The following is an 18,872-nucleotide window of genomic DNA, read 5'->3' as shown; positions in this document are numbered from 1 at the left end:
AACCATTCGATGATGTTTGTTCCATCCAGGAGGATTTTTTTCTCATTCATTTTGGACCAGAATTGAGCAATAACACACACACACACACGTAGACAGACTGCAGCCATCGAAAATAAAATTTTAATCAATGTTAATCGTAAAATGGAAAATTTTATTCAATTTATTCACATGAATCAAAAAGAAAAAAACAATTCAGCACTAAAATTTGGCAGAAAAAATTCACAATCAACAAATCTTAAAAGTGCGAGGGTGATGATGATTTTCATATGGCTAAAAAGCAAGACAGACTAAATAATTTTTTTTTCAAACACTAAAAAATATTCAGATGAGACGACTTAATCAATCAATCAATCATTTTGCTTTGGGACTAAAATATCGATTTTCTTCATACACACACAACCACAGACAATCGATAGATTCGTTCATTTTTTATCCATAAAATACGGTTGTCCATCATTTTTCCTTCGACGAGTCATTATTTCACAGCCAATATCTGTGACTAAAAATGTTTGTTCAAATTGTGCCGATCGACGACCATCCATTGTAACGGCTGTCCATTCATCGGGCCATGTTTGATCACGCCAATTACCTTCCGATATCATTGGTTCAATAGTGAATGAATGACCAGATTTCATTATACCACAAGCTTTATTCTTGGCATAATGTGGTACCTGTGGTGCTGTATGAAATAATCGATGTATACCATGGCCACAATAACTTCTGACAACAGAATAGCCATGTGCAGATACATGTTTCTGTATAACATTGCCAATTTCACGATATTTTTCACCTGGTTTTATAATGGCAATTGCTTTCTGCAATGCTTCATACGTAACCTGGACCAATTTTCGATGTTGTGGTGCCACTTCACCGATGAACATTGTTTCATTCAAATCACCATGAAAACCACGATGATACACGGTTATATCGACATTTAATATATCACCATTTTCTAATGGCCGTTGATCGGGTATTCCATGACAGATGACTTCATTCACCGATGTACAACATGATTTAGGAAAATTATAATAGTTCAACGGTGATGGATAACATTCACGTTCAATACAAGCTTCGTGAACAAGACGATCAATTTCATCGGTAGTAATACCGACATCTGCTGCTTCATAGGCAACATCCAAAACTTCACGTGCCAATTTACATGCTAAACGCATTCCTTCGATTTCTTCATCATCCAACACACGAATCTGTGTACTGCCCTTGACACTTTGTTCACATGCTGATTCACCCAATGGATGATCAGCATAATCTGGACGCATTATATGTTCGGGTACCGTACGTTTTGGTGACAATGGATACATTGGCCGCAATGGCCCGGTAAAGCTAAACATTGGCCATGGATTATATGGACAATTCGTTACTGTTGCTGAAGCTGTTGGTTTCGTTTGATTTTTCGATTCTTCATCCGGAAATTTTCGGTGTAAAAGTTTATGTTTTGGCCATGCTGTACGGAAACAATCCTGTGAACAAAATACCGATGTTTCAATACCTAATTTCAAACATTGTGGGCATTTCAGTGTCGATGCTTCACCACCACAACCAGAACATGTAATAACAGCCGTCATTTGTTGATCGTTTGAATTGTGTAAAATTTATTTTTCTATAGAAAAAAAAGACAAAAAGGACACTTGAATAATAATTTGTTTAGGAATTAAATAGTGAAAAAAAATTGACCGAATTTTTCTCGGAAAAATCATGTGCAATACATCTATCGTATCGTTGTATCACGGTTACAAAACACGGCAAGCTTGAACGAAAAAAAAAACAAATAACGCCATTCATAATGAACGGAATCTTTACTTTTGTCAATGTTTCGAATTTTAGAACGATGATCGCGTGAATGAACGGTATACATTTTTTTCACATCCATGCATAGAATACGTTACATTTAAGTGAATTTTTGTTTTGTGAAAGAAAAAGGATTTATAAAACACTTTAACCAAGTCAAGTCTTTTATCATTTGGATAACGATGAAACAAAAAAAATTGTCAATATTTCGTCTATTACAAGAACGTGAATTAGGCAACTATCACCAAAGTCCATGGCTATTTCAGGAACATGTGCAAAAATCATTGATTCGAATGGTGCGTTGATTTTTTTTTTTTGGATTTCGAAATTTCAATTTTTTTTAATTTACAAAATCTTTATTCATACAGCCTGGTCATTACAAATTCAGCAAAAAACAACAATATTACAGTTTGATTGTGGTTGATGAGTGAGTTTTTTTTTTGTTAAATTTGAATCAATTTTTTTCATTTTAATGTTTTTTCCCGAACAAAAAAAAAGTTTATCCATTTATTCCAATCGAATGGCTGAACGTTATACATTGTAAGTTTTTTTTGTTCTCCATTTTAAGGTTTTAAATTTTTTTCTGTTTTCAAATTTCCAGAACAAAAAACCCTAATAATAATGATATTCAACTGCAACCACTTTATCCGTCAACAACGACAACACAACAATCATTTCCATATAAACGTTTTTTAGATTATATCCTCATCACTTCATTGTTATGGGTATGTTTTCATGATTCTGTAAATTTGATTGAATTTCAATTTTTCAACTTTTCAATCAGTCCTGTGATAAAGTACCGTTACCGAAACAAGATTTTCTTGATGGTTTTTATTGTCTTGTATTGAAAAGAATACCTGAATTGAATACAATGTCCACCATTCTTTATATACAATCACATCGTACAGGTGAAATTCTTCAATCATTACCATTAACTATTGATTCCAATCGTCAACACAATTTTCGTGAACTTGAATATGATTTCAATAATCAACAATTAATTATTCATACACGAAGTACTCAAATTCTTTCAAAGCGTTTATTGTCAACAACACAGACCATTATAACATTTTCATTGATAATTTTCAAATTATTTCCATTTCGATTACGTACATTTATCGATTTTACACGAAAAGCAACTGGCCATATAACCAAATGGATGATTTCCATACAAAATAATCTACTTATGTTCATTACGGCCAAAAACACTTTTTCCATATATGATTTGGATGAAATTCTTAAACTTAACGGCTATGATCCTTCAACATTAATGAATATAGATTATCAACAACAGCAATTTCTAAAACCAAATTGCTGTGTTCAACAAATGCCAACATGTTTATATCGGTTCAAATGTGATCATATTGAATTCATACCGCCGATACCATGGTTATTTTTTGCACAAATACAAAGATCTGGATTTTCATGTTACTATGTTTATGAATTTCCGAAAACCGGAGAACATTACCGAGGTTATCGTCAATATCTTTTTGATGATAGTCCTAGTCTAAATGCCGAACTATTTGAACAACAAATTTATTTTGATGGAATACAACGATTAATTTATTATGTAACAAGTGGTTATCTGGCCATTTATCGTCATCATCCACATGATATTCAGCGTATTTATGTTGTTCCAAAAGAGATTGACATGGAAAAAATACAAAAGATAAAGGTATCCGAATTACGAATGAACAATTATAATGATAATTTCGAACAAACAGAATCCTCATCATCATCACTATCTATAATTATGTCCGATTATCTGGATCAATTGGACACAATGTTATTGTTGACAATTGATGTAAATCATTCAAATAGTATGCAGCTACATATCGTCAATGATTTATCATCGTCAACAATAACAACAATAAAAACCAGTCAAATTCGTCATATAGAATTGAAGGAAATTGAATATTTTGAAGATCATGAATACAAAATACATTGGCGAAATAATTTTTTAATAATGATCAGTGAACGACGACAATATACACAATGTTTATATGTTTATCAATTTGAATCAGATTCAATAATCAATCAATAAAATCTTCCCCATTATCAAAATATGAATCCATATAATCATTATCTTCTTCCATTGAATCGGGATTTGCCAATTCTTCATCATTATCATCATCATCGTCATCATCGGTTGTTGCTTCTCCTTCTTGTTTGGTTTTTGTTTTATTCACCACCGTTTGATCATTTCTTTCAATTATATCACCCACAAGTGTTGGTTGATCATCATCATCATCATCAATGTTATATCGTCGAATAATGGTTTTCTTTTTTTTGGCTTTAATTTTTTTCTTCCTTAATTCACCATCACCATCATTGATTGTATCGGAATATTGATCTAGACCTAATAATCTTGTCATTAATCGGGCATCATCATAAAGACTTTTTCGTTGTTCAATTACATCGGTCATAAATGTAGATGTATCATCAATATTTAAAATATCTAAACGTTCCAATTTCAATGAATATGGATCATCATTATTTGAATCCATAAGCATTGTTGTTGCCGCTGTTGACGATGATGTTGATGGATTAGCATATCGTTCCATTTTTCTACCACTCATGGTGGAAAAATATTTTTAGATTCGTGATTCAAAAACAACAACAACAACAAAAAAATTGAAAAATTTTTTAAACACGTGAGTTATCAACGTATAAACACGACGAATGAAGAAGAACCCGGTTTATACGTTGATAACTGGTTTTCGATTTATTCATTCGCGAAACTGTGTGTGAAAATTTTTCTATCCAATATTCAAATCAAAAATCGACTTGTTGCTTGTTTGCTGTCACGCCATTTGAAAATATCTTGATTATCGATACTTAATACTCACTCACATAATGTATACATTGCTGATAAACGATGATGAACATCTCTTTACTGTTGTTGTTGATGATGTTTATGTAAAGTGTTACCTCAAGGCTATCGATGGGCATCAACAACAACAATTTATCGATTTGAAAAAACCTCCTGATGATCATTGCAATCATTAGCAAGGAATTTTTTCTCAAAAGTTTATTTGAATTCAATGTCCAAATTAAAAACAAAAACCTAAATCATCATCATCATGATGTCCGGTATAATTCGAATGAGAAATTATTCATTTCTGAGGTAAATGGTGCAATGGCAATTCATTGAGTTTTTCTCTTTTATCATTCAAATGTTTTTTTATAGGCAACCATTTTCATCGATTAAAAATAGAATTCAATATTCGCAATCTAAAGTTGAATTGGAACATATTGGTCAAAGGCCAGAAACGTCGACGGTTAAAAATATTGGTAAATTATTGATTGCGAATCGTGGTGAAATTGCTTGTCGAATCATACGTACAGCACGACGTTTAGGTGTTGAAACGGTTGCCGTTTATAGTGATGCTGATCGTCATTCAATGCATGTTGCTATGGCTGATGAAGCCTATCATATTGGACCATCACCAGCAGCTAATAGTTATCTTGTGAAAGAGAAATTATTGAATATCGCTCAGCAATCACGGTCCGATGCCATTCATCCGGGTTATGGATTTTTATCGGAAAATTTTGAATTTTCACAACTTTGCACTGATAATAATATAATATTCGTGGGACCAACATCTGATGCCATTAAATCGATGGGAATAAAATCATTATCGAAATCTATTATGATCAATGCTGATGTTCCAGTGATACCAGGATTTCATGATGATCAACAACAGAATAGTGAACGATTATTAGAACATGCTAAACAAATTGGATTTCCCGTCATGATCAAAGCAGTTCGTGGCGGTGGTGGTAAAGGTATGCGTATAGCATTGACAGAACAAGAATTTCTCAATCAATTGGATTCAGCACGTCGTGAGGCAATGAAATCATTTGGTGATGATATTGTTCTATTAGAAAGATTTGTGCAACGTCCACGTCATGTTGAAGTACAGATTTTTGGTGATAAATATGGCAATTGTGTTTATCTTTTTGAACGTGATTGTTCCAGTCAACGTCGTCATCAAAAAGTGATTGAAGAAGCACCTGCACCACATATAACCGAAGAAATTCGCGAAAAACTTGGTACATCAGCTGTAAAAGCAGCTAAAGCTGTCGATTATCATGGTGCTGGTACCGTGGAATTTATTTTCGATAATCGTGATCAAAAATTCTATTTTATGGAAATGAATACACGATTACAGGTTGAACATCCTGTCACTGAAATGATTACCGGTTTAGATCTTGTTGAATGGCAACTACGTATAGCTGGTGGTGAACCATTGCCAAAACAACAAACCGATTTCATTAATGGTCCAATTGGACATTCATTTGAAGCACGAATTTATGCTGAAGATCCAGAATCGAATTTTGCACCATGTACCGGTTTTATCGAATCATTATCATTACCAAAATCATTTATGCCACATGAAATTCGTATCGAAACAGCCGTACGACAAGGTGATGAAGTATCTGTCTTTTATGATCCAATGATTGCTAAACTGGTTGTATGGGCACCGGATCGTTCTACGGCCCTTAGAAAATTATGTCAAGCATTACGTGAATATCATCTGACTGGTATGAAAACCAATATTGATTATCTATTACGACTGGCTATGCATCCGAAATTTCAATCTGGTGATGTATACACAGATTTTATAGCCGAACATCAACAAGATCTTTGTCGACCGGCCATCAAGGATGAAAATTATCGTCACCTGATTCAGTCTGTGGCTGCCATAGCATTTGTGTATAGACAAAAATCGCGTCATCAACAATCATATCGCCACCGTAATAATGATTGGACATCACCATTCAATTCGATTGAAGGTCCATGGATGAATGGTTCAATAGATTCATATAGTTCTATTCATGATATTCAATTGAATTCGATACAAGGATTTGTGGATGACGATAATTCTAAAAATTCAAAACTTTGTATTCAATGTCGTGGTCATAATCGATATCAAATCGATATTTTCGATGATGGTGGTGGTGGTGATAACAAAAAACCATTACAAACATTAGCTATTGAAGCAGAATTTTTGAATGATGAAACAAAAAATCCAGTATCGATTATAACAATTGATGATGATGGTCATCGTAAAAAATTCGATATTTCGCTACATGGTGATCGTTCCGTTTCGATTTATGATCATAATTTTGGTACATTCACATTTGAATTACGATTACCGGATTTTATTCAACAACAACAACAATCATCTGATTCCTCAACGACAATTTTTGATGGCAAAAATATTACCAGTCCAATGCCAGCTGTCATAGAGAAAATTGCCCATAAACCTGGTGATACAATTCGTAATGGTGATATAATTGCCATTCTAACAGCTATGAAAATGGAACATGTAATTACTGCCAAATTTGATGAAAATCAAACCGAAAGAGTTGTGGAACAAGTTTTCTTTAAACCAGGTGATAGTGTGTCGAAAAATGCCGTTATTTTACGATTAAAATCGATTGAATCGATCTAATAAAAAAAATCAATTATCAACTGTCTTTCATTTTGTCGTTTTTTTAAATAAAAATAAATTTTAAAGTTTATTGAATCGAAAACTAAGAAAAAAAATTGGGCCCAGCCGAAAAACACCAGAATTTTTTCGCTGTAAAAAACAATTTAATTTTAAAATGTTTCTTTCAACAATTCAATCACGATTAGAGTCCGAACTTCGACCTAACTTTGTTTCAACACAATTTATCTTGAATCATTTTTTGAGATTAGATAATCGTTCATTAAAGGAAAAAAATTGCATTTTTTAATTAATGAATTACAGTATTACCCCGCTTAACGCGGGGGGTTACGTTACAAAAATTCTGAACGTTAAGCGAAACAGCGCTAAGCGAGGCTATTTTTACCCTTCATATACAATGTAACAATGTAATGTAATGTAGGGTAATTGTACAGCGTTATATCGAATCAGCGCTAAACGGGGCAGCGTTAAGCGGGGTATTACTGTAAAAAAGAAAACGGGGCCTAGCCGGGAATTGAACCCGAAACCTCACGCAAATTAGTGGGCGGAAATCGGGATTAGTGTGTGTTGCACATAAGCCCGAATTATTTCTTTCTTGATATTTTTTTTCTCTGTGTTCGATAACATAACACATAAAAACAACTTGCAGTGTATAAACCCTAAGCATGAATCATACCATTAGACCACTAGGCCGAACATAACGAAAGTAAGCACAGAAAAGAAAGTAGGGTTAGCACTCCCCGAATTGGTTAGGGCAGTGATTCCCAACCGGTGGTTCGCGAACCCTTGGGGGTTCGTAGGATATGTAAAAGGGTAACTTTGTATTTACTCGTATTTTTATTTTGGTTCGCGAAGAAAAAAAGGTTGGGAAATACTGGGTTAGGGCTAACCCTAAAAACTAATCAAAATGGGTTAATGCTAACCAAGAAAGGTTAGCACTAAACTGCAATGCTCACCCTCAATGGTTAGCACTAACCAATTTGGATTATTTTCATACACACCATACAAGTACTTTTCATGTATAAACCTATCAAAATAATTTTAAAAATTGATAAAATAAAATTTTACACTAAAGTTTGCAAAAATCTATATTCTGTGGCGCTCTTGGCGTCACAGCCTTGATGAACGACCCGTGAGTCGGGCATGTTTTAATAAAGTAAGTAATCATTCTTCTTCCTCAAGTGATGCATCGCTACATAATTGGTAACTCAGTGATTTTTTTTTTAATTTTTCGTTAATAATAATCAAAAATGATGAAAAAACGGTTACAAACAAAGTTGAATCCGTATCGGTCAAATTACAAGAATTTTGGGAATCCGATCCCGAAACATGGTTGAAAACAGCTGAATATCAATTCCGTTTGGCTGGTATCGTAAACGAAGAAACGAAATACTATCATATTGCATCACGATTACCAAGCACATTTTACAAAATTGTAAAGATTATGAACAATCTCTTTGTTTGATCTGCATTGAATTAGTGGCTCCAGAGAGTATAGAAACATAAAGTTTAAAACATGTGTGGATGATTTTACGTTGTACTGGTTTTAAACCATCCATCAAAGATGATATTGATCGTCCATTTTTCATTATACAGAAGGCTAGCAATGCCTTGCAGATGAAATCTTTGTAGGAAATCTCTCGTGTATCCTGTTCATAAAGCTGGATTTTATTTATCCAATTAACAGGATCTCGGCAACGTTTTTTAATTTCTTCTTCGATCCAAATTCTTCAATCATTCCTTTTTTTTACTGAAAGCCATTTCAATGGCATCATCATCATTGTTATCCATATAACATAATTTTATTCGATGTTCTTTAATATTCGAAAAATATTTTTTAATATCATTTTCTGCCACTCCCCCTAAACCTATAGACAAACAAATGATTGATAATGAAAAAATAGAATATTCAGAAAGAAAATCAAAATCAAAAAAAAAAATACCTTTATTATACTTTGTTTCGTATAATTTGATGTTTTTTTGTCCATTGTTCATAATCCGGTAAAGAATAAAATTCGCGAATTGAACTTCCTCTACTCACTGTAACAATTGGTGTTATAAACTTTTCCAGAAAATGTAATCTTATCAATGTAGGCCAGTTAAAATGAATGGCATTTATAATTAGCCCGGCAATGTGTGTTCCATCATGGTCTGGGTCAGTCATAATCAATTTGCTAGAAGTTATTTTATTACATGATATCTGTAATTAATCAATTGCAATTATTGCTTGAAGAGGATTATTGTCAAGAAGATTTTGAATGTGAAGACAATTATTGTGATTTGAAATTAGCACTGGATAAAAATATCATTAACGGTGATAATTCATTTGAAAATTTATTGATTTGCGACCTTACAGCGACAACGTGTGATGCAAATAATGTTAAAACTAAGCCAAGCCGCTGAATTTTATAAGATACGGAGGCGCAACCTTCGTCTCGCAGTTTCAGTTTTACACTCTCAAAACACCCTCGGAAATGATAAGTATAGAAATGAACGTTCAGAAGATTCAAAATCACGTGAAATAGATAGATCAATCATCAAATAGTGAACGAACGTATGTGTACATTCGCCGCAATATCTATATACACAGAGAGAAAAAATCGAAAATGATTTACCCAATATCCTGTCAATGAACAACGTTACCATTGAATTTGTACGCTGTTTATTGACAGGATATTGGGTAAATCGAATTTGATTTTTTCTCTCTGTGTACTCGCAATTTTTGCGTGTACTTTGATTATATCCACACAAAAAGTCGCTAAAAAATAGCCGAACCGTCAGATTCTGGTTTTAAAGGCTGAATCCGTTTCCTGATGTTTTATGATTATGATGAACAAAAATTTCGGTTGCGATATGAAATAGCAAAAGCCGAAATTCCTTTTTTATTTTATTTATTTCATTCTTATGTTGAAATTTGCATTGATTAATTTAAATTAAATTGATTGATTGATATAAAAATTCATTTTTTTTTTTATTTTGTTGTCAAAGGAACATTCATAAATAAAATCATAAGTTTATGTTTGATCACTTTCGCTCTTTTCGTATGCGTATTTTCATTCGCTATTTTCGTCAGTCGCTATTTTCGGCTATCGCTATTTTAAGCCATCGCTATTTTTTTTCGCTGTTGTTGGTCGGAACCTGAAGAAAAACATATATGTTGTTGATGTTATTGGCTATTTTGATCCATTCGAACCTAATGGTGTTGAAATGAGGTGATGATAACTCACGTGTTTCAATTTTTAGAATTTTGACGATCTTGAGGATTGATTGTGTCTGTCTTTGTCATATATAAATCAATCCAGGAAAAAATGTCACGAACTGTACCAAATTGTAATCGAAGTTTTTTGATCGAATCACTTCTTGAAAACAAACGAATCGATAATCGAACATTTTATCAATCACGTGATTTACAAGTAAATTTTGGCCTTACATTTGGCTCATGTTTTGTTCAACTAGGCAATACAATTATATATGCATCGACAGAAGCAACATTGGATGAACCACGAATTACACGACCATCGGAAGGGCGTTTCAAAGTTATCATCAACATTGGTGCTGGTGGTAAAGAAAAATGGCTTCGAAATATTGAACGTTCACAACCAACCGAAGCAATATTGACGACAAGATTGTTGGAGAAAATTATTAATCGTATCAATGTTCTTGATCTAGAATCGCTATGTCTTGTTACCGGTAAAATGGTATGGTGTATTTGTACCAAATTGGTATTGCTGAATTTCGATGGTAATCTCATTGAAGCTGCATCTATTGCTACGATAGCATCATTAATGCATTTCAAACGTCCGGATGCAACCGTTTCACCTGATAATGGTGATATTATTGTACATTCATATGAAGAACGAAATCCAATACCATTGACATTATTTCATTATCCACTGTGTGTTACATTTCAATTTATGGATCGTACACATTTGAAAAAAATTCTGACGGAAAACCAGGAAATTTTACCTGAACAACATGAACATTTGGTACGTAAAGCAACACAACTGCTTATATGTGATCCAACTGAAGAGGAAGAAGATTTTCTTCACAATGTATTGATAATATGTGCAAATGTTTATAAAGAAATTGTTGCCATACAATCAATTGGACCATTATCATTACGTTCATTTTCACAACGTTTATTACGTTCCTGTACGGACAAAGCATTTGAACGTGTACGATTTGTAACCAATTATTTAAAACAAACATTGGAAATGCATGTCAATACCAGTGGACAAAAACAACAACCATTTGAACGGTATGGTTTCTATGAAGCAATGCTCAATGGTGATCTATGTATCATACGTGATTATGATCGACATCCAGTTCTTGGTGATGAACAACATAATGATCATCATCAAATAATGGTGAAAATGATAATGAAATTTTGGAAAAAATTCACAATATTGATATTGGTTTTGGTGGTCCATCCAAATGGGCTATACAGATAAATGAACCATTAGATATGGATGATGATGATGATTATGAGGACAAGGAACATGAAGAGCAATCAAAAATTGAAATAATTCGTACTGCACAATTGACTGATCCACGAATGGAAAATAATGATGATTATGATATGGAACAAATAAAGTCAACAAATCGAAATAAAAAAACGAATAACATGAATAAACAAAAATGGACAGTGGTGGATAAGAAAAAAGCGGCAACCGATTCAGATATACGAACAACAATCAAAAAATTTAATGAAAAAACGAAAAAAGAAAAACGAGCTATTATAGCAGCAGCAAATGTTGCCGATGATGATGATGATGATGAAGAATCTGCAACAGTACAACTTCAATGGGAATTTAGTAAAAAAAGTGGTAAAAATTCGAAAAAGAAAAAATAATTTACCCATTCATCATTGATCGTTGTTGTTGTTGTTTTTGTTTCGTAAATGCTCAATCGAATTTGTAATATATTGAATGGTACGATTTTTTCCAAGCAATGATATTGATTCAGCAACAGGTGGACCTTTTGTTAGATTTGTCAACGATAATCGAAGAAGTTTCATGTATGCACTGAATTTCATTTGCTGTTCATCACTACTATTGAATATTCGAAGTTTTTGTAAAATTTCATCTTTATCATCAAAATCTTGTTCATTCATTTGCCATAATAAATCAATTGTTGCCTGTAATGTTTGCTGAATTTGTTGTTTCGTGCCACCAAATGAAAAATTGTCTTCCATCACCCATGTTGATTTTGGTTGTGACCAAAGAAATAGAAAATCATTTGTAATCAAATCATTTATCGTATATATCCGTGTTGAACTCCATCGAAGACATTTATCGAAATAATTTTTATCTTGATTATCGAATTGTTGTAATGATTGAAATTTTTCTCGATTCCGTTCGAGAAGGCAGATTAAATCATTTCGTATACGATTTGGATCATTTTCAATTAGATTCCGTATGTGTAATCGATTTAATAGACGAATTTTTTCCACATCTATTTTACAATTATTTTGATTAACTGATTGTAGATCGAATGCAGCGGCTAATTTATCAATTGGATAGATTTTATCACAGTCTGCTGTGTTCAATTGACCAAAACCGCCACCCATTTGTGTAAGGTAATTTATTACAACTTCTGGATAATAACCTTGATCACGATAAGTAGAAATACGAATATGATCATGACGTTTCGATAGTTTTGATCCATCTGTATTGATCAACAAAGGAAGATGTGCATATTTTGGCCTAGGCCAACCGAATGCATCATATATCATTAGATGTTTTGGCGTCGATACAAGCCACTCAACACCACGAAGTACATGTGTGATTCGCATATGATAATCATCGACAACATTGGCAAAATGATAGGTTGGTAATCCGTCGGATTTAAATAGAATAGGATCACCTTCAATAAGACTAAGATCATATGTAACACGACCATACACCAGATCATTGATATCCATTGGTCCTGGTAAAAGTTTTAATCGTACCGTATATGGTATATTTTCGGCTAAATTCTGACGAATTTCTTCATTACTCAATGATCGACATCGATTATCATATCGGGGTGTTTCACGATTTTTCACGGCTTCACGACGTAATAATTCCAATCGTTTATGGGTGCAAAAACATCGATAAACAGTATCGGTTTTCAATAATTTTTCAATCATTTCTCGATACAATTCTACACGTTCTGATTGAATATATGGGCCATAATCGCCACCGAATTCAGGACCTTCATCTGGTTGAAGATTGGACCAATGTAAAATATCCATAATGCTTTCTAATGATCCAGGAACTATACGTTCACGATCAGTATCTTCAATACGTACGATAAATTTACCACCATGTTTACGAGCAAATAAATAATTGAACAATGTAGTACGTAAACCACCAAGATGAACGAAACCAGTAGGACTTGGTGCAAAACGTAACCGTACGGTTGATGAACATTCGGATCGAATGGATAAAATGGTCATCCATTTTGGCCGTAATAACCACAATTGTGTCTTTTTTCGAAACATTTGAAAACAACAAAATTCAAACATTCGAATTATAAACATGTGACAGAAAAAAATCGGTCGTTCATAAACGACATAACAGAAATTCAGATTCAAAAAAATATAATAAAAAATTTTATTATTTTACAAAAAAATTTCAATTATTAAAAACTGTTGTATGTAGCACGAGGATTTTTCTTTTTCTTTTTCATCGCTGCTTCAATGATTGGTGCAATTTGTTCATCAAATTTTTGTTCCATCGATTTTCGTTTCATTTCACGATCTTTATATTTTTCTTCAATTTTTTGATCATGTTGTTGATTTGCGATTAATGCACGACGATCACGTCGTAAACGACGATTCACCGTAATCCATCCATCTGATTGTCGTTGTTGTTCATTCAATTGTTCAGCTTCCATCTGTTTCTGTTCGTCTTGTTCATCCGAATGCATATCACATTCAGCTACAAATTTTTCAGCAATTTTTACCAGATGATATTGTTGAGCTATTGAATGATTATATTGTGATTGCCATAATTTCATACCAGTGAGCCAATGGCTATCACTTGAATCATCAATTTCATCCGGTACAAAAGTATAAATTTGATCATCAGTTTGGGCCATCTCTAAAGCATTCGAAAGACCACTTGATTTACCAAAAACAACATAACAAATTTTATAGGCAATGATTTCATTTTCTTTCGTGAAAAATTCTGCAATTGATGGTGCTGCTGCTGATTCATTCGATTGTTTTCGATTCATTGTGGTGGAATCTAATTTTTTTATTTTTTCATACATTAATGTAGCTGTTGAATATGATGGCTTCTCTTCGAAATAAACCTTTACAATTTGTCCACAATTACGGAATAAATATCGAATATGATGTTCATTTATGAATGGTGGTATATTCAACATGAACAATGTACGATTTTCAGGTTTACATTCATCGTGTTGTTCTTGATCAGAATTTTTCTGTTGTTGTTGTTGCTGCGATACGGCATTTAAAACAAAACGTTTCATATATAAATGTCGTATAACCGATGAATTCTTGTCATACTTAATCTGTAAAACATTGAAGCCTTCATTTTTGACAATCTGCATTATCTGATTTTTTATTTAAATTTTTTTTTGTCTTAAATCAAAATCAAAAAAATTTGAAACACATCATCCACACACGTGAGTTTAATATTCCACTATTTTCACACAGTTAATGTTTGTATGTTGTCTATAATGTTAAAATGGGTGAAATTAAGAAATTCATCGATTCAACCTGTTTGACAGGTCGAAACAATTGTTTTGTTTTGTTTTTTCGTTTCACTAAACATTGACAATTTTTGTCGAATGAAAACAAAACAAAAATAAAAAAAAAATCAATTGCTCCAATTATCTTTTAATTGTTATGACGAAAACAATGATAATTACGGCTCGTTGAAGAACGATATAAAAAAACGAAGAAATGTAATCGTCATTTCTAATTTTGTGTTGTTCTGTGTGCGTGTGTGTGTGTCAAAATAATATTTGGGCCAAATAAACAAATCCAAGATGTCTAAACAAACGATGAAACAAAAGATTGCCCCTACATCTACCGGTAGTGGTTTATCATCATCATCATCATCCTTATCAAATTTTAAAAGTTCACAAAATTATTTATGGAATACAAATGCTGTCCTAGGTAAAGGTGCTACTGGTGCTGTTTATTTTGGCCATAATAAACATAATGGTGAAACCGTAGCGGTTAAATGTTTCAATCATCTTAGTCATATGCGTCCATATGAAGTACAGAAACGTGAATTTGAAGTGTTGAAAAAAGTGAATCATGAAAATATTGTCAAATTATTGGCCATTGAAGAAGAAAATGATACAAAACAAAAAGTTCTCGTGATGGAATTGTGTACCGGAGGATCATTGTTCAATATTCTTGATGATCCAATGAATAGTAATGGTTTAGAGGAGAAGGAATTTCTTCTCGTTCTCAAACATCTTGCTGCCGGTATGAAACATTTACGTGATATGAATATTATACATCGTGATCTTAAGCCGGGTAATATTATGAAATTCGTATCCGAAGATGGTACCTCGATTTATAAACTGACGGATTTTGGTGCTGCACGTGAATTGGATGATGATCAACAATTTATGTCACTATATGGAACAGAAGAATATTTGGTATGGTTTTTTTTTGTTGTTGATGAAATTTTCTCATTTTTCGATTTCATTTTTTTTTCTTTGATAGCATCCAGATATGTATGAAAGAGCCGTATTACGAAAACCAGTGGGAAAATCATTCAAAGCAAATGTTGATCTTTGGAGTATTGGTGTAACATTGTATCATATTGCAACTGGCAGCCTGCCATTTCGACCATATGGTGGTCGTAAAAACAAAGAAACAATGTATAAGATAACCACGGAAAAAGCATCCGGAATCATTTCTGGTACCCAGACATCTGAAAATGGTGAAATTAAATGGAGCAGAAATCTACCGGATTCTTGTTTGCTTAGTCCATCCGTACAACCATTGGTTACGGAATTATTAGCCGGTCTTTTAGAATGTGATGCACATCGTATGTGGTCATTTGAAAAATTTTTTTCAAGTGTTACAAAAATTCTTGAACATAAAGTAATATTTGTCTATTATGTTGGAACATTATCGTTGCATTCAATTTATTGTTATCCAAATGAAACAGTTTTGGATTTGAAATCAAGATTTGATTCATTGTATAAAGTGGCACCAAATGATCAGATTTTAATGTGGCCCAATGATAATCTTAATCATCATCATAATCTTGTTGGTGGTCGTCACAATGACCGACAACAACAAATGCCATCGATGATAAATGAAACAATGTTGGCACAACAAACTAAATTAATTCCATTACTACAATCAAATCAACGACGATCATCATCCATATCGACAGTAATTGCCATTTTATCTGATGATTTTATCATCACTGATATTCATACTACAGAACATTCACCACTGTTTTTACTAAATGGTCAAATGAATTCCAAGATTCGTTGTACAACTGGTCCAATTGCACCGAGTAAATTTCCTGATATTGCTACCACAATTATAAATACAGATGTTGATGCACAATATGCAAAACTTTGTTCATCACTTGCATATTCAACGTTGCGACAAATTGATAAATTTATTCACAATTATAAATTAGCCTGCCAGATTCCTTGTCATATGCTCCGATTAATCGATCATAATATGAAAATTTTGGACGAAAAATATGGTTATTTTAATTTTCATTTAAATATCCTGAAAGAACGTTTAGATAATCTCATGCAATGTAATAGTTATCTATCACAATTGATAAAACTGTTGATTGATTCAATTATTAAGCCAAACACGGCGATCACATTATTTAATTTCAATGTAACCGACCAGATATTGAAACAATATGATAAAATTCATTCCAAATTTTAAAAGTCTTTCATCGTCATCAATTATGGATGAAAAATTGGAACAACTACGTGATCTGTGGCCAACATCTAAAGAATTGGAAAGTATTCGCCACTTGTTGTCCATACAATCTAGAGCTAAAATTTATACAGCGAAAATACGTGAATCATGGCTAATGTTACATAAAGATAAACAAATTAAATCACTGAATCATCACCATGAAGAACAGCTACATCAATTGGAAAAATTAAAATTGGACAATCATTGTAAAAAATTGAATGATCTTGTTGCGAAAGAAATAAATCCACGTGGAAGTATTGCCGATAAATTGGAAGAATGGTATCAGTAAGTAGGCTATTTTAACTTGAATTTGAAACTTTGAATTTTTATTTTCATTATTATTTGATTGTCTGTCAACTGTCAGAGGTGCACAGGTTGCCTATGTTAAACCACAGCTAATCATTACTGAACTTTATGGTTTTCTTCCCGTTATTGCTGAAATTGAAATGAATATTTGTTCAGCATATGAAGATCATAATAAAATGTGGATGAATCTATTTAAAGAAGTGAAAAATTTCGAAACAGAATGGTCAGCAGCTGCAATCGGTTCATTGGAATCGACCAACGTTTTACCATCATCATCAGCGATGGTTAATCCAACGGCAGCAGCAGCAATTAACCATACTCATACAACATTTGAACCATCCAATCTGTCACTTACATCGACCATTTTTAAAGAGTATGTTGATCTGTTTTTGATTTCTCTTGAAGAAAATTAAACGATTTTTTTTCTCTTTGATTTTTACAGATTAAATAGCCTACATGAAGATTCACAGAAACTGAAAGAAGCATATAAAGATTTTGTCATGATTTTTTCCGAGTAAGTATTTTATCTGTAAAATTTTCATTTGTTTTCTAATTTTTTATAATTTATTAAATATACACACTTAGAGTACAATCGATCAACAATTGATGGCACCACGTGTTTCGTAAAAATTTTTTTCCATTGGAATCATTTTTTTTTAAAATCTTTTTTGATTAATTTTTTCTCTTTATCATCATCATTATGGAATGTCTCTCTGATGTGTGTTTGTGTGAGTGTGTGACCACAAAAAATTTGATATATTTGGCAATATTGCCTTATTTATAAAAATGTTGAAAAAAATAAACGAAATATATCATGCATGCGTGTAGGCGGCAATATCAAGTTTATCGTCATTTCATGGATGTTTTTGTTGTTTTTTCTTTCGCTTACAAAAGCTGGGCTTGTCCATATGGTCGATTTGTGTTTTGGCATCGATACATCGCTAATCATCTTTGGGAATTAATTTTGAATTTATTTAACGAATCGATAAAATCATTGATGAATGGGATTCATTTCAATTAAAATTTTTTTTTTTGAGTGTTGTGGTCATAACTGGTTCGCCCACACACACACATTATCCATTGAATTTTGTTGTTGTTGTTGTCCTTATTATTTTCCACCATTGAATGTCTGACCAAAAAAAAACAAATTCTTATTCACAATTTCTTATTCTGGCTGACTGAATAAATTTCAAGTTTTTTTTTGTTTTGAAAAATTAAAAAAAATTTTAAATTTTTCCTATACTTTATGAATGGGCCACCACCAATACTATCCGGCATTCATATTCGATCGAATGTTGTGTGTGTGTGTGTGTGTCTGTGTTTGAATATGAATATTTTTAGCTAATTCAGATCAATAAACTATTTTTGTTTGT

General features: G+C 32.6%; 6 protein-coding genes across 6 annotated transcripts; 3 read left to right on the top strand and 3 right to left on the bottom strand.

Moving 5' to 3' along the window:
• Window positions 1-130: 130 nt before the first annotated feature.
• LOC124490358 (methionine aminopeptidase 1) lies at window positions 131-1,731 on the bottom strand. Its single transcript, XM_047052835.2, has one exon. It carries the CDS (start codon window positions 1,581-1,583, stop codon window positions 423-425), a length of 1,161 nt encoding a protein of 386 aa, XP_046908791.1. The 5' UTR covers window positions 1,584-1,731; the 3' UTR covers window positions 131-422.
• Window positions 1,732-1,945: 214 nt separating this feature from the next.
• Window positions 1,946-3,872, top strand: LOC124490356 (uncharacterized). Its single transcript, XM_047052833.2, has 5 exons — window positions 1,946-2,102; window positions 2,175-2,233; window positions 2,305-2,346; window positions 2,408-2,531; window positions 2,591-3,872. The coding sequence occupies exons 1-5, from the start codon at window positions 1,989-1,991 to the stop codon at window positions 3,848-3,850; spliced, it is 1,599 nt and encodes a 532-aa protein (XP_046908789.2). The 5' UTR covers window positions 1,946-1,988; the 3' UTR covers window positions 3,851-3,872.
• Window positions 3,513-12,652, top strand: LOC124490354 (methylcrotonoyl-CoA carboxylase subunit alpha, mitochondrial). Its single transcript, XM_075730842.1, is given in 4 exon segments — window positions 3,513-4,933; window positions 4,997-7,243; window positions 11,077-11,623; window positions 11,626-12,652. Coding segments are annotated over 4 exon segments (3,330 nt in total). The 5' UTR covers window positions 3,513-4,889; the 3' UTR covers window positions 12,118-12,652.
• GluRS-m (putative glutamate--tRNA ligase, mitochondrial) lies at window positions 10,496-13,769 on the bottom strand. Its single transcript, XM_047052830.2, has 2 exons — window positions 12,123-13,769; window positions 10,496-12,063 (listed from the first exon to the last, which is right to left on the bottom strand). Exon 1 carries the CDS (start codon window positions 13,747-13,749, stop codon window positions 12,130-12,132), a length of 1,620 nt encoding a protein of 539 aa, XP_046908786.2. The 5' UTR covers window positions 13,750-13,769; the 3' UTR covers window positions 10,496-12,063; window positions 12,123-12,129.
• A 72-nt stretch (window positions 13,770-13,841) lies between these two features.
• Window positions 13,842-14,931, bottom strand: LOC124490359 (ribosomal RNA-processing protein 7 homolog A). The gene has a single exon (XM_047052836.2). It carries the CDS (start codon window positions 14,823-14,825, stop codon window positions 13,890-13,892), a length of 936 nt encoding a protein of 311 aa, XP_046908792.2. The 5' UTR covers window positions 14,826-14,931; the 3' UTR covers window positions 13,842-13,889.
• A 77-nt stretch (window positions 14,932-15,008) lies between these two features.
• IKKepsilon (I-kappaB kinase epsilon) lies at window positions 15,009-18,342 on the top strand. The gene is given in 6 exon segments (XM_047052828.2): window positions 15,009-15,890; window positions 15,958-17,141; window positions 17,143-17,478; window positions 17,558-17,872; window positions 17,942-18,013; window positions 18,085-18,342. Coding segments are annotated over 6 exon segments (2,553 nt in total). The 5' UTR covers window positions 15,009-15,266; the 3' UTR covers window positions 18,107-18,342.
• The last annotated feature ends 530 nt before the right edge of the window (window positions 18,343-18,872 follow it).

This window comes from Dermatophagoides farinae, chromosome 4 (genome assembly GCF_024713945.1).
Source record: "Dermatophagoides farinae isolate YC_2012a chromosome 4, ASM2471394v1, whole genome shotgun sequence".
Taxonomy (NCBI): Eukaryota; Metazoa; Arthropoda; class Arachnida; order Sarcoptiformes; family Pyroglyphidae; genus Dermatophagoides; species Dermatophagoides farinae.
This window is presented reverse-complemented; position numbering and strand designations above follow the sequence as displayed.